This window comes from Saccopteryx leptura, chromosome X (genome assembly GCF_036850995.1).
Source record: "Saccopteryx leptura isolate mSacLep1 chromosome X, mSacLep1_pri_phased_curated, whole genome shotgun sequence".
Taxonomy (NCBI): domain Eukaryota; kingdom Metazoa; phylum Chordata; class Mammalia; order Chiroptera; family Emballonuridae; genus Saccopteryx; species Saccopteryx leptura.
In genome coordinates, this window is record NC_089516.1 from 1,961,962 (window position 1) to 1,978,368 (window position 16,407).

Genomic DNA, 16,407 nt, shown 5'->3' on the forward strand with positions numbered 1-16,407 from the left:
TGAGCAAAGGGTTAATCGGTCTGCTGTAGCCCCCCGGTCAAGGCACGTATGAGAAAGCAATCAATGAACAACTAAGGTGTCGCATCGAAAAACTGATGATTGGCCCTGGCCGGTTGGCTCAGCAGGAGAGCGTCGGCCTGGTGTGCGGGGGACCCGGGTTCGATTCCCGGCCAGGGCACGTAGGAGAAGCGCCCATTTGCTTCTCCACCCCCCCTCCTTCCTCTCTGTCTCTCTCTTCCCCTCCCGTAGCCAAGGCTCCATTGGAGCAAAGATGGCCCAGGCGCTGGGGATGGCTCCTTGGCCTCTGCCCCAGGCGCTAAAGTGGCTCTGGTCGTGGCAGAGCGACGCCCTGGAGGGGCAGAGCATCATCCCCTGGTGAGCAGAGCGTCGCCCCTGGTGGGCGTGCCAGGTGGATCCCGATCGGGCGCATGCGGGAGTCTGTCTGACTGTTTCTCCCCTTTTCCAGCTTCAGAAAAATACAAAAAAAAAAAGAAAGAAAGAAAAACTGATAATTAATGCTTCTCATCTCTCTCCGTTCGTGTCTGTCTGTCTGTCTCTCTGACTCTGTCTGTGTCACAAAATAAATAAAAAACATAACCCTACAAGTATTGAACATCTTGTTTGAGGACATACCTCCCACAAAATGGCAGGCGGTAAGACTATTCACATCTGACAAGCACTAAAAATACAACTACCATCTATAGCAGACAACATACTTAGGATAGTCAACACACAAGAGCGAGTATACAGTCTGAAACATAGCGGGAATGTTCCCTTTGATTTCAGACACGACCAGGGACAAAGCTCAAGTTAAAGGCATCATTTCAAACAGCAACGGACACACACAGTTATTTCGGGGTCAAGAAGCATGATGCCTAGTACTGTATCTGCAACCCGGGGATGAGACAGATGTCTGGTGGTGATGGTCACAGGATGAACGAATAAAATGGTAGGGTACGCAGGCAACAGCGTGTCACAAAGAAACGAGACAAATTGTGCCTAATTACAAACAATAGCACAAATAAAGAAACAACAGAAAGCTAAGAAAGTGGCCTGGTCTTACTTTTGTAAGAACTTAAACCAGACAGAGTTCACTGAAGGTGAGTATGTCCGGGCGGATGCGTCATGACAGCGGTGTGTGAACGATGTCACCAGATGGACTGGGACTGTTTATTCCACTTAGTGACCGGCGTGTGTGGTACCCAGCTGCGTTCTGTGTCCATCCACCTGGTTCACCCTCGACTTGCAAACTCGGGGATGTTTATTTTATATGCCCGTATAAGGCTAAAGGCAACTTGCTCACATGTTTATGGGTGCCTATAAGTCTTTTCTCTGCTCTTTCTTTCTTTCTTTCTTTTTTTCTGTGGCAGAGACAGAGAGGGACAGATAGAGACAGACAGACAGGAAGGAGATGAGAAGCATCAATTTCTCATTGTGACACTTTAGTTGCTCATTGATTGCTTTCTCATATATGCCTTGACCGTGGGACTACAGCAGACCAAGTAACCCCTTGCTCCAGCCAGCGACCTTGGGTCCATGCTGGTGAGCTTTGCTCAAACCAGATGAGCCCGCGCTCAAGCTGGCAACCTCGGGGTCTCGAACCTGGGTCCTCCTCATCTTAGTCCTATGCTTTATCCACTGCATCACCACCTGGTCAGGCTCTTTTCTCTGCATTTTAAAATTTTTTTCATTTTATTCAATTATTTATTTATTCATTCATTTTAGGGAAGAGAGAGAATGAGGGAGGAGCAGGAATCATCAACTCCCATATGTGCCTTGACCAGGTGAGCCCAGGGTTTTGAACTGGCGACCTCAGCATTTCCAGATCAACGCTTTGTCCACTGTGCCACCACAGGTCAGGCTCTTTTCTCTGCATTTTAAAATGAACATTTCATCGAACACATTCTGAGACAGATGCTACAGATCATGGAAGTCCGGCCAGTTCCGCCGCGGCCCTGAACGGCGGTCACACATTGGCTCTGTGGGAACGAGAGAAGTTTGGAGAACGGAGAAATGGCCGTAGATGTTGACCAGCCACCAACCAGCGCACAAGGGGTGGGTGGACGCAACCCGAGACAGATGCAGATTTGATATAAAAAATCGTCGACATCGTCAGGACTGAACCATTTTCAGACATCATTAACCGTGTCCATGGGCCATCAGCTTATTCAAATAGCTCAGCGCTCGTAGCACAATGATTTCTCCAGTTATTAAAGGGAGCCATCATCTCCATTTTTCAATTTGGCACCAAATTAAGGTGACTTTAAAAAGTATTAGGATTGATATAAAATGCATTGCAGACGAGAGGAAGAAAACCCGGCGGGGGGGGGGGGGGATATATATATATATATATATATGACATTATCATGGGTATCGTTTGGATTTAAAGAAATATGATTAGGGAAAAAATAAAAATAGACACATAAATTCTATCAAAACGATCAATAATTCTAAGGTCACCATTTTTATAAAAGTTAAAATATTAGTACTTTGACATTTTTTTATATAAATGATATAAATTGCTACACCCAGACATCTCTCATTCGCTGTAAGTTAGAAACTTCTAGAATGCATTGAACATGTGTTTGAAATGACAGCCAACTATTCTTGAAACATACAAAGGACGGGGTAGCTATGTAATAGCTAATGTTGAATTTAAGAGTTGAGTGTGGGGCTTTTTAAAACGTTTCCTGTGCTAAAAGTCCCTTGGCATTCTCTGTAAAGCCGGGGGTCCCCAAAGTTTTTACACAGGGGGGCGGTTCACTGTCCCTCAGACCATTGGAGGGCCGGACTATAAAAAAAAAAACCCTATGAACAAATTCCTATGCACACTGCACATATCTTATTTTAAAGTAAAAAACAAAACAAAACGGGAACAAATACAATATTTAAAATAAAGAACAAGTCAATTTAAATCGACAAACTGACCAGTATTTCAATGGGAACTATGCTCCTCTCACTGACCACCAATGAAAGAGGTGCCCCTTCCGGAAGTGCGGTGGGGGCCGGATAAATGGCCTCGGGGGGGACACATGCGGCCCGCAGGCCGTAGTTTGGGGACCCCTGCTCTAAACAGCCTCGGAATAAAACTCAGACGCAATCTTTTAAAACACAAACGCGATCCTTTGCACCTCTGTGGTCTGAGGGCATGACAGGGAGTGAGTGGTCCTGCTGCCCGTACGGAGGTCAGGAGTGTAGACACCCACTGTCCTCATGTCAAAGCAATGCGCTCCCCAGTGCTGAGCAGGATGTCAGCATGATTGGGAACACACTCCCTGGCCCGCTCACATGGTGCAGTGCAGACGCTATGGACGTGGGTGGCCTCAGTGCCTCCCACACACCCATTAACTTGTGAGGCCCTACTTCTATGGGGAGGTATCTGGTTCTTCCTGCTTACAGCTCAATTTCCCTTTGTTTTTCTTCTCTAAGCCGAATGCTCATGACATGTCTTTCCGTTTCTCGTTCTTGGAAATCAACACAGGTGGCCTGACCAGTGGTGGTGCAGTGAACAGAGCGTCAGCCTGGGATGCTGAGGGCACAGGTTCAAAACTCCAAGGTCACCAGCTTGTGTGTGGGCTCATCAACATGATCACGTGGTCACTGGCTTGAACCTAAAGGTCGCTGGTTTGAAGCCCAAGGTCGCTGGCTTGAGCACAGGATCGCTGGCTTGAGTGTGGGATCACACACATGACCCCATAGTAGTTGGCTTGAGCCCAAAGGTCACTGGCTTGAAGCCCAAGGTCGCTGGCTTGAGCAAGGGGTCACTCACTCTGCTGTGGCCACCACACATCAAGGCACATATGAGAAAACAATCAATGAACAACTAAGGTGCCGCAACAAAGAATTGATGTTTCTCATCTCTCTCCCTTCCTATCTCTCTCTCTCTCTCTCTGTCTCTCTCTCTCATTCACACACACACACACACACACACACACACACACACACTTTAAAATGTAATTCCATGAGAGCCATACAACAACCCGTGTACATGACACATTATCCAATAAACATTTGGTGTTGTCCTGGAGGACAGCTGTGATTGGCTCCAGCCACTTGCAACCATGAATATGAGTGGTAGGAAATGAATGGATTGTAATCCATGAGAATGTTTTATATTTTTAACGTTATTTCCTTTTTATTAAAGATTTGCCTGCCAGCCAGATGCAGCCATCAAAAGAGCCACATCTGGCTCGCGAGCCATAGGTTCCCGACCCCTACTTTAGGACATGGATCTTAAGGCTGAAAACGGGTTAAATAAAGTCCGGGAAGGTTCTCATACAATGCTCACAGCATTGCGCATTGCGCTATGAATTCTAGCAAGATTTTTTAGCATTTATTTTTTTTTAATTTTATTTATTCATTTTTAGAGAGGAGAGAGAGAGGAAGAGAGAGAAACAGAGAGAGAGAAGGAGGGAGGAAGGAGCTGGAGGCATCAACTCCCATATGTGCCTTGACCAGGCAAGCCCAGGGTTTTGAACCGGCGACCTCAGCATTTCCAGGTCGACGCTTTATCCACTGCGCCACCACAGGTCAGACAAGTCTAGCAAGATTTAAAACGCTATGAAACTCAGGAAGTCTTTTCGGTAAGTTATTTCATAAGCCAACGAAAGTCAGCAGTGTAGATCCATGGTCTGTTAGTGAGGGCTAGAAAAGAAACTGGCAAGTGAGTTCTGGGGCAGCGTCTCCCTGTCATTCTCTCATTCTGCATAGAAGGACTCCTGGCTTCGCTTCCTGTAACTGCTACCTGTCATGTCTCAGAAGACGCGGCTTCTATAATGGATCTCTGGGGAAAATGCTCTCAGCCTGGTATGTCATTTGGCTCCAAACACTCTCATTTACAATTTAGTTTGTTTGGACTGCTCCACGGCTTTTTTCCTCTCCGGATGATGTATTCGTGCATTGTCCTGCTGGTAACAGTGTTGCGTTTGAGATTGGGGGGGGGGGGGGGAGGGTCATTGTCTTGTTCCTGTTGTAACTCCGTAATTTTTATATACTGTAAACACTGTATGAACTCTGAATCAAATCATGTTGATAAATAAAAGCAGAGAAAAGAAGAAGATTGGGGAATACTGGGCAGTGATTGTTTTTTGCGGGTTTTTTTTTTTGTTTTTTTTTTTGCTGTAATCGTCTCTCAACTTTAATTGAGTTGCCTTTTAGCTCAGCCCACCGGGTGACAGAGTGAAACACACAGAGCTCACTGTTACACTATCACTGTTCCTACCACAAGTGAACACACACACTCAACTCAAAGAGGCTGGCATTTCCTAGACATCCCTGACTTTTCAGAATTATTACACAAAGCATGCATCAACTAAATTTTGGTTAGATGCATCAGTTTAGACCAGTGGTTCTCACACTTTCTGAAGTGAGGGCACATTTAAAAATCGTACAAATAACCGTAGGCACAGTATATACAAATTTCTGAGAAATATGCTATAATAATTGAGTCAGATATTAAAGAAAAAAAATATAAAGTCCAAGCAGGACTTTCTGGTAATTAAACAAAATAAATACGACACAATTAAATTTATTCTGACGTTAGAAAACATTTTTATGTTACATTTTTTGAGTTATGCTTTTTTAGAATTTGTAAAAAAGAAGGGTTAAAAAAATAAAAGAACTACAAAAAAAGCAATCTTTTTATAGATATAGATACATTCTTAGTAAGATTTAGTAAATTCGTTGGGTCCTGGCATGAATGTGTTAAATTTTTTCATTCTTGTGTTTATGAGAAACATGAGCCCGATGTGTCCTAGCGATTTCTTCAATGTTTGGGCATCTATTTGAAAGGCAAACTCTCATTTCCTCGTCAATACATGGAAGAATTCCTCTCTTTTTACTCTTAATTGTGTTGAGTGCAGAAAACCCCCACCATCCATATCATCTTAACTTCACACCAAACAAAAGATAGAAGAAACTTGCCTCCAGTCTTTCCAGGAAAGATGGGAGGTAGTGTACACAATCCAGCACCACAGCTTAACAGCCTTTTGCAACCTCATCAGGCAAGTGAGGTGGGGGGTTGGGCAGACTGTCAGCTTATAGCCAATTCCCCACACCTCTGTCCCCCAAAAATCTAAACTCCAAAAGCCCAATGGGTGTTCTGGTCCCCAACAGGCACATATTTCTCTGGAATACCATGGGGCGCACCTGGAAATCTTCTAGGGTGCACACTTGGAGAACCACTGGTTTAGACAGTTATGCAAGAAACACACAAGAAAACAAAACGGCTTCAAATCCCATTAGTGTCTACCCCGTAGGATTTGGGTAATGAAGACATGTATAATAATTTGACAGAATCCGATCAAATTTCACCAAAAAAAAAAAAATAAAAATAAGAAAAACTATCAAGAGGCATAAATGCCAAGATAAATGATGCTCAAAAAAGGTAAAAATGATATCATCCGGGTCCCCGGAGTGTGAAATGAATGAGATATCAGTCTTGCTAGCGGCAGCTGATGGTTTTTAAGTAAAAGCATCTCTCTCTCTCCGCATCGCCTTTGGAGAGCTGCCTGGAACCGTCTGGAGAGATGAAGTCATTAGACAGAAAACAGCTGTGTGGCTTGTAACGCACGGGCGGTGGGGCTTCACCTTCGTGACTTGTGTCTGGGTTTCCCAAACGCGGGAGCCGATGCCAGTCTGCGAGGGACGGTTCAACAGCTTCCCTTTTATTGCATTAATGAAGCGGCTCACTCAGCCGGGTCAACCGAGGCTGACCAGACGGGACCCTCAGCTATAACTGTCATTGGACACAGTGACCCTCAGCTATAACCGTCGTCGGACACAGTGACCCTCACAGCGTCTTCCACAGCGTTTGGGAACTTGGGGTGTCAGCGGCTACGCGATGCAAAAACCATGTCTCGTGTCCCGTTTATAAGGTTCAACACGGGGCTTTGAGTCCATTCGGGATGCTGGCTACAATTTCGTGGAAGCGAGTCTCCCTTGAATCTGCACGGACCTGCGCGGTCACCAGATGAACCAGCTGGAAATAGTGTGTAGCTGGGTCATCGAGCTCTTGAAATGACATGTTGTGCTGGCAGTAGAAATCATCACGGGCCTAACCAGACGGTGGCGCAGTGGATAGAGCGTCAGACTGGGATGCGGAGGACCCGGGTTCAAGACCCCGAGGTTGCCAGCTTGAGTGCGGGCTCATCTGGTTTGAGCAAAAAGCTCACCAGCTTGGACCCAAGGTCGTTGGCTCTAGCAAGGGGTCACTCGGTCTGCTGGAGGCCCCAGGTCAAGGCACATATGAGAAAGCAATTGATGAACAACTAAGGTGTTGCAATGAAAAACTGATGATTGATGCTTTTCATCTCTCTCCATTCCTGTCTGTCTGTCCCTCTCTCTGACTCTCTCTTTGTCTCTGTAAAAAAAGAAAAAGAATTCATCACGGCACTGCAGCAGAAACATTCACCTGTGTCCTGAATGTCATGGACAGCAGCAGACAGAGGGTCTGTCTCCCCTTCCACCGCGGCCTCACACCTTAACCATCTTCGCACATTTATCTCCATATCCTGTTGAGTCTGGGTGGGGGAGGGGGTGTTTTCTACCTGAGCTCCTCTCTTCCCTCCCTCCTCCAGCCCCGGGGGGCAGCTCCCTGTGGTCCCCCTGGGGGAACTGCTCTGTTCTCAGATTACCTGCTCACTCCTCTTCTGCACAGGGGTCCCCCAGCTCCTCCAGCGCCCGGTTTGACCTTGAAGACACAGCGTCCTGTCTGCCTATTTCTCTGAAGGCGACACGCTCTGCCACGAGTCCTAGCCGCCCTCCCTCAGCGCGGGCACAAAGCTAAGGCAACGAGCTCTGACCTCACGTTTGTTCAGACGGCATCGGTGGCCACGTGGCCGACCGTCCCCAGCCTTTGTTTTTTTTTTTGTTTTTTTTTTTTTTTTTTTGTATTTTTCTGAAGCTGGAAACGGGGAGAGACAGTCAGACAGACTCCCGCATGCGCCCCACCGGGATCCACCCAGCACACCCACCAGGGGCGACACTCTGCCCACCAGAGGGTGATACTCTGCCCCTCCGGGGTGTTGCTCTGCCGCGACCAGAGCCACTCTAGCGCCTGGGGCAGAGGCCGAGGAGCCATCCCCAGCGCCCGGGCCATCTTTGCTCCAATGGAGCCTCGGCTGCGGGAGGGGAAGAGAGAGACAGAGAGGAAGAAGGGGGAGGGGTGGAGAAGCAGATGGGCGCTTCTCCTATGTGCCCTGGCCGGGAATCGAACCCGGGTCCCCCGCACGCCAGGGCGACGCTCTACCGCTGAGCCAACCGGCCAGGGCAATCCCCAACCTTTGCACCTTGCTCCTGCAGATGCCTTGTTACTGATTCAGGGACGTGGCCCTGTTTTCTGGAGTGGACCATTCCAGTGAAGAAGAGACCCTGTATCTCTTTTCAGTTACTTCTAAATATGTGGACCTACGTGCTGTGATCTGCGCACCTTCCCCGTGCTGTTTTGACCTGGTTTTATCTCTTTTTGACTCGGGGGTTATTTTTCCCTCATCCCATTTTTATCCTCCGCTATCTGAGTCGAGAGCAGGGACTGTTCTACCTCGCGTTTATTTTTGGCAAACAGGCTTTTATCTGAATCCGCAAAATCTGAATGCAAACAATCTTTTTTTTTTTTTCTTCCCTCTCCTGAATATCAGCGGGGGGGGGGGGGGTCTTGGGAAGCGTGAAGACCCCCCCCGAAGACGTTCCCTTTCTAATTCACAAGCTGGGTGCTTGTCGTCTCCATTGAGCGAGGTCTATCTGGGTCTGGGTTTCATTTCCATCACGGCACCGACACCGCTGTTCCCGGGTAATAAAGTCATCACTTGTGTCTTCGGAGCCGCGCATGTCACCCCTTGTCGCATTCCCCGCGTCCGCGCGTCCCCGACCTCCGAGTGTGAGGCTGTGCTCTCCGCTCCCGAGGCAGAGCCGCCGTTATTAACATCCTGTTCACGGCCTAGGCTGCGACGTTGCCGGCATCACGAAGATAAATTCTAAGGCTGTTTGACTTGAAGCATCTCTGCTTTGTCCTTGCCCTTGAAAGAGCTTCTGACACATTTAGAATCCTCGCGCGGTGTTTTTGCTCAGAAATCTGATGCCGCACTCAGTGTTATTCCTTTCTTTGTCTGTTTAAAATATATATATATATATATATATATATATATATATATATACATAAGTAATATATATATTTATATATAACACACACACACACACACACACACACACACACACACACACAGTGTGTCCGTAAAGTCATGGTGCACTTTCGACCAGTCACAGGAAAGCAACAAAAGATGATAGAAATGTGAAATCTGCACCAAATAAAAGGAAAAACCTTCCCAGTTTCTGTAGGATGATGTGGCAGCATGTGCGCATGTGCAGATGATGACGTAACACCGTGTATACAGTGGAGCAGCCCACGGCCATGGCAGTTGAGATGTGGACGGTACAGAGGAAAGTTCAGTGTGTTCTGTGGCTCGCTCAATTCGAATCCGTGACCAAAGTGCAACGTCAATATCGGCGCATTTATAACGAAGCGCCACCACATAGGAATCACATGTCTCGGTGGGGTAAGCAGTTGAAGGAAACCGGCAGTTTGGTGGAGAAACCCCGTTCTGGTAGTCCATCAGTCAGTGACGAGTCTGTAGAGGCTATACGGGATAGCTACCTAAGGAGCCCTAAAAAATCTGTGCGTGAGCCCACATGGAACTGCACTGAATAGGTATGACACTGGGAGAGTTTTCCTTTTATTTGGTGCAGATTTCACATTTCTATCATCTTTTGTTGCTTTCCTGTGGCTGGTCAAAAGTGTACCATGACATTACGGACACACTTTGTGTGTGAGTGTGTGTGTGTGTGTGTGTGTTTACCTACTTTTAAGATCTGTTCTTGGCCTTGGCACTCTGAATTTACACTCTGTCTTTTCTAGGTCTGACTCTGTCCTTCTCACGCTTGGATGTCTTTGGCTCTCGGAATGACAGTCTGGACCTTTCACCAGTGCAGGAACACTCCCAGGTGACAGCTTTGCAGGGGCAGCCTCCTCTGTCCCCCGTTTCCTCTCACATCTCCCACAGCGCCGGAGAAGTATCTTTCTGGTGTGTGCATTCTCCGCTTTCTGTTCCTTCCCCACATTTTCTAGGGGTTTTTTTTTTTTTAATTCCTCGTCTTCAGGAAAGCTGCGTCATTTCTTTCAACAGTCAAATAAGTTCACGTCAGTTTTCTTTCGTTCCTTTACCAATACACTGAGGATGGATACATGAGTGACCCCGCAAAATCTGTCCTGGGGGGGTGCTGCATCCTCGTGGGGGGTGCTGTGTTCTTGTGGGGGAGGTGCTGCGTCCTTGTGGAGGGTGCTGCGTCCTTGTGGAGGGTGCTGCGTCCTTGTGGGCGGTGCTAAGTCCTTGTAGGGGGGCCTCTGTCCTTGTGGGGGGGTGCTGCGTCCTTGTAGAGGGGCCTGCATCCTTGTGGGAGGTGCTGAGTCCTTGTGGCGGGTCCTGCGTCCTGGTGGGGGGGGGGGGTGCTGTGTCCTGGCGGGGGGTCTTGCGGCCTGGGGGGGGTGCTGCGTCCTTGTTGGGGGGTGCTGCGTCCTTGGGGCAGTGCTGAGTCCTTGGGGCGGGTCCTACGTCCTGGTGGGGGGGGGTGCTGTGGCCTGGTGGGGGGGTGCTGCGTCCTTGTAGGCGGTGCTGAGTCCTTGTAGGGGGGGCCTGCGTCCTTGTAGGCGGTGCTGCGTCCTTGGGGCGATGCTGCGTCCTTGTGGGCGGTGCTGAGTCCTTGTGGGCGGTGCTGAGTCCTGGTGGCGGGTCCTGCGTCCTGGTGGGGGGGTGCTGTGTCCTGGTGGGGGGGGTCTTGCGGCCTGGTGGGGGGGTGCTCCGTCCTTGTGGGCGGTGCTGAGTCCTTGTTGCGGGTCCTGCGTCCTGGTGGGGGGGTGCTGTGTCCTGGTGGGGGGTCTTGCGGCCTGGTGGGGGGGTGCTGCGTCCTTGTGGGGGGTGCTGCGTCCCTGTGGGGGGTGCTGCGTCCTTGTGGGCCGTGCTGAGTCCTTGTGGTGGGTCCTGCGTCCTGGTGGGGGGGTGCTGCGTCCTTGTGGGCGGTGCTGAGTCCTTGTGGGCGGTGCTGAGTCCTTGTGGGCGGTGCTGAGTCCTTGTGGGCGGTGCTGAGTCCTTGTGGCGGGTCCTGCGTCCTGGTGGGGGGGTGCTGTGTCCTGGTGAGGGGGTGCTGCGTCCTTGTGGGGGGTGCTGCGTCCTTGTGGGGGGTCTTGCGGCCTGGTGGGCGGGTGCTACGTCCTGGTGGGGGGGGTGCTGACTTCCTGCGGCGCTGGTCTGCGTCAGGTCCCGACGGCCGCCTTGCGTCTGAGCGTGGGAACTTGGTGACATCGCCGCTGTGCCTGGCAGAACTCTAAAGCCAGGATCAAGAGGGATTCCAATCACTATCAGGCACCCTGGGGACCTGAAGGCAGCCACAGCGAGGGGACTTCGCTCTCTGATGCAGTGCCAGCGCACACCCGAGCAGGGCAGGTCAGAGCGCAGGTGGGCTGTCCGTCCGGTGCGCTCCCGTGCGTTCACCTGCGCTGAGCACGTCTTCAGGTCTGTTCCTCCACGGACCCAGCCCCCGTTCCCCGGGGAGAAACGTCTCCTCCCTTGCGGCTGGAGGTCGGGGGCCGGCTACTGCTCAGCTGTCTGTGCGGGAGGCCGTGAGATCATCACGGGCCCAAGACCGCGGCGAGCACTGGCTCTGTGTCACGCACGCTGGCACACGCCCGGCCCCCCACCCCCGCCTCTGCTCACACGGCCCACGCGGTTCGTCCCGCCTTTCTCTCCGCTCCCACGCGGGACGCCCCCACCAGCCAAGCAGACTGTGACCGCCGCCAGGACTCACCGGGCCCCTCGACGTCCCGCCTGTACGTGCGCTCTCTCCACGGACGCCGGGTCTGCACACGCAGCGTGGCCTGACACTAAGCTCCCAGAAGACATCCCTGTGGAGCAAGGGGCTTTGTCCCCGGAACGTGGGTCTGACTCTGCGGCCAGCGCTCTGGGGGGGCCACTCTGCCAACATCTGCGGGGTGGACACACCCAGCGCTGTGTTCCGGAGTGGGAGGTGGCCCGTCCCCACGGTCCTCCAGTTCTAGCTGCTTTTTTCCTCTTATCAGGGCCAAGGAGCGATTTCTGCAGATGGATTCCAGCACTTAAAGGGAGAGGTGTCTATTCTGTCACGGTGATGAGAGGAAACGCGTCTGAATTGATACTTGGCTCACGTAGGCTCCGCTGCTGTGGACGCGAGAGGAAAGTGAATGCCCACAGGTGTCCTGGCTGGCGGGGAAGAGGGGACGCGTCTGCCGCGGAGAGGAACCGCAGAGGGCCCGTTCTTTCCCATGTGTGTGTGGTCAGTTACTGTGGGACGGGGTGGGGGCACCGTCCCAGGAAGGGGGGGGCAAGACCACGAGACTGGGGGGCCAAGCTGCTGTCAAAGAGGTTTGGGGGATGCTGGATACACCTAAGAGAAGCATACAAAATAATAATAATAATAATAATAATAATAATAATAAAGAAAGCACAGCAATCGTTTAAGGCAGTGGTTCCCAACCCCCGGGCCGCAGACCGGTACCGGTCCGTGGGCCATTTGGTACCGGACCGCAGAGAAAGAATAAATAACTTAACATTATTGCCGTTTTATTTATATTGAAGTCTGAACGATGTTTTATTTAAAAAAAAAATGACCAGCTTCCCTCTGTTACATCCGTCTAAGACAGGGGTCCCCAAACTACGGCCCGGCCCGCGGGCCGCATGCGGCCCCCTGAGGCCATTTATCCGGCCCCCGCCGCACTTCCGGAAGGGGCACCTCTTTCATTGGTGGTCAGTGAGAGGAGCATAGTTCCCATTGAAATACTGATCAGTTTGTTGATTTAAATTGACTTGTTTTTTATTTTAAATATTGTATTTGTTCCCATTTTGTTTTCTGACTTTAAAATAAGATGTGTGCAGTGTGCATAGGGATTTGTTCATAGTTTTTTTTTTATAGTCTGTCCCTCCAACGGTCTGAGGGACAGTGAACTGGCCCCCTGTGTAAAAAGTTTGGGGACCCCTGGTCTAAGACTCACTCTTGATGCTTGTCTCGGTCATGTGATACATTGACCCATCCCACCCTAAAGGCCGGTTGGTGAAAATATTTTCTGATGTTAAACCGGTCCGTGGCCCAGAAAAGGTTGGGGGCCACTGCTTTAGGGTCATTCTAGGGGACTTCTAGCATGCTGGGCTTTAGCAGGAAAACTGCACAGTGGACCCATTCCACATCGTGGGGGGCAGTTTTCAGAATATGTGTGTAGGTGCATGTTGGATATCAATTTCGACCACATTGCTTAAAAATTTTAAGCAGTTCTTTTTAAGGGGGAGATGTGGCATCATGCCAGTATGTCTAGAGCGATGCAGACGTTTTTAAACCAATGAAAATTAAACTTTAAAAGAAGCCGTGTGTTTTCGCACATATCATGTGTTGAGCACCCACGCGTATGTGTGTGGTCAGTTTATTTCTCCTTTTTTTTTTTTTGTATTTTTCTGAAGCTGGAAATGGGGAGAGACAGTCAGACAGACTCCCGCATGTGCCCGACCGGGATCCACCGGGCACGCCCACCAGGGGGCGACGCTCTGCCCACCAGGAGGCGATACTCTGCCCCTCCGGGGAGTCGCTCTGTTGCGACCAGAGCCACTCTAGCGCCTGGGGCAGAGGCCAAGGAGCCATCCCCAGCGCCCAGGCCATCTTTGCTCCAATGGAGCCTTGTCTGTGGGAGGAGAAGAGAGAGACAGAGAGGAAGGAGAAGGGGAGGGGTGGAGAAGCAGATGGGCGCTTCTCCTGTGTGCCCTGGCCGGGAATCGAACCCAGGACTTCTGCACGCCAGGCCGACGCTCTACCACTGAGCAAACCGGCCAGGGCTGTGGTCAGTTTATTTATGAGAAAGGAGCTAAGAAGCCACGGTCCCTGCAGGAAAACTGGACAGCCACATGCAGAAGAAAGAAACCAGACCACTCTTTTATACCATGAACAAGAATGAACTCCAAAGAGATTGAAGGCGTGAGCATAGCCCAGAAGACAGAAATGCTTTCAGAAGAAAACACAGGTGGTCAGAATCCCTGACATCAGTGTGGCACACGAATTGTTTGGATCTGGCTGCAGCAGCCAAAGGCAACGAAAGGTAAAAGTTAACACCAGACGGGGAAGGTTCTGCACAGCAAAGAAAAACAGAGACAAAATCAAATCGCACCCTCTGGAATGGGAGCGAATAGTCACAAATCCTTTGTTGGATAAGAAGTTGATATTGGCCCTGGCCGGTTGGCTCAGCAGTAGAGCGTCACCCTGGCATGCGGGGGACCCGGGTTCGATTCCCCGCCAGGGCACATAGGAGAAGCGCCCATTTGCTTCTCCACCCCCCACCCCTCCTTCCTCTCTGTCTCTCTCTTCCCCTCCTGCAGCCAAGGCTCCATTGGAGCAAAGATGGCCCGGGCGCTGGGGATGGCTCCTTGGCCTCTGCCCCAGGCACTAGAGTGGCTCTGGTCCTGGCAGAGCGACGCCCCGGAGGGGCAGAGCATCGCCCCCTGGCGGGCAGAGTGTCGCCCCTGGTGGGCGTGCCGGGTGGATCCCGGTCGGGCGCATGCAGGAGTCTGACTGTCTCTCCCTGTTTCCAGCTTCAGAAAGAAAAGAAAAAAAAAAAGTTGATATTCATCATTTATGGAAAAAGTCATACAACTCCATAGTAAAAAAAAAAAAAAAAAAAGGAATACAGTTAAAAAAATGGTCACAGGATTTCAATAGACTTTTTTTTTTTCTCAAGGAGGACAGACAGATGGCCAACAGACACACAGGAAAAGATGTTCAGCATCACTCACCCATCGGGGAAATGCAAATCAAAACCACAGTGAGACATGACCTCACAGCTGTTTAGAATGGCTGTTATCCAAGATAACAAGAGCCCAGGAGGATGTGGATAAAAGCAAACCTCGCGCCCTGTTAATGGTATGGTAAATGAGCATGTCCACTACGCAGAGCAGTACAGAGATTCCTCGAAAACACAGAACAGGGCTATCACAGCATCCAGCAATTCCACGACTGGCTACCTGCCCGAGGAAATGACAACGCTAATTTAAAATGATATGAGCGCCCTACATTGATGGCAGGATTGTTATTTTTACTTTTTTTTTCTATTTTTTTTTTAATTTGAAGCTGGAAACGGGGAGAAACAGTCAGACAGACTCCTGTATGCGCCCGACCGGGATCCACCTGGCACGCCCACCAGGGGCGACGTTCTGCCCACCAGGGGGCGATGCTCTGCCTCTCCGGGGTGTCGCTCTGCCGCGACCAGAGCCACTCTAGCGCCTGGGGCAGAGACCGAGGAGCCATCCCCAGCGCCCGGGCCATCTTTGCTCCAATGGAGACTTGGCTGCGGGAGGGGGAGAGAGAAACAGAGAGGAAGGAGAGGGGAGGGGTGGTGGAGAAGCAAATGGGCACTTCTCCTATGTGCCCTGGCCGGGAATCGAACCCGGGTCCCCCGCATGCCAGGCCGACGCTCTACCGCTGAGCCAACCGGCCAGGGTCTTTTTTTTTTCTATTTTTGAGAGAGAGAGACAGAAAGGGAGGGAGAGGGAGGAAAGAGGGGAGAGAGTATGAGAAGCATCAGCTCAGAGCGGCGTCACTTTTAGCTGTTCATTGTTTGCTTTCTCATATGTGCCTTGAACGGGGTAGGGGGCTTAAGCCAGTGACCTGTGGGCTCAAGCCAGTGACCAGGGCGTCAGGTTGATGACCGTGCACTCAAACCAGAGACCCCACGCTCCAGCCGCTGAGCCCGCGCTCGGGCCAGCAACCTCAGAGTTTCGAACCTGGGTCCTCAGCATCTCAGGATGACATTCGATCTACTGCACCACTACTGCTCAGGCCGCACTATCCTTTCCAATAGCCAAGACACGAGGGCGGCGTAAGCGCCCATCCGTGAATGAACGGATGAAGAAAATGGGGAACTCATCCGTACCCGACGGTACATGACTCACCCCAAACGGGGAAGGTTCTGCACAGGATCGTCCTGCCACCTGCAACGTTACAGGCTGACCTAGAATGGACTATGTGCTAAGTGAGATCAGGCAGGCGGAGGAAGGCGAATAATGTTTGACCTCACTCCCACGGGATCTAAACTGACCATACAGTGGATAAGGCGTGTAGCTGTAACGGATAGCGAGGTGGTGAGAGTTAATATCACATCTTTTATCTGAAAGTTGCTAAGAGAATAGCTCTTAAGTGTTCTCATCACAGAAACAAACTTTGTAACTATATACGGTGATGGAGGTGAACTAGGCTTTAATCAATCACGATCATCAATTCACAGTATATACCAATATCAAACCGGTCTCCTGTGTACCTAAAAGTAGAATGCTCCCCAAAATCAGGGGATAA

General features: G+C 50.5%; 1 protein-coding gene across 1 annotated transcript; it reads right to left on the reverse strand.

Moving 5' to 3' along the window:
• Positions 1 to 10,193: 10,193 nt before the first annotated feature.
• LOC136386025 (proline-rich protein HaeIII subfamily 1-like) lies at positions 10,194 to 11,351 on the reverse strand. Its single transcript, XM_066357341.1, has one exon. The coding sequence runs from the start codon at positions 11,349 to 11,351 to the stop codon at positions 10,194 to 10,196; it is 1,158 nt and encodes a 385-aa protein (XP_066213438.1).
• Between the last annotated feature and the right edge of the window lie 5,056 nt (positions 11,352 to 16,407).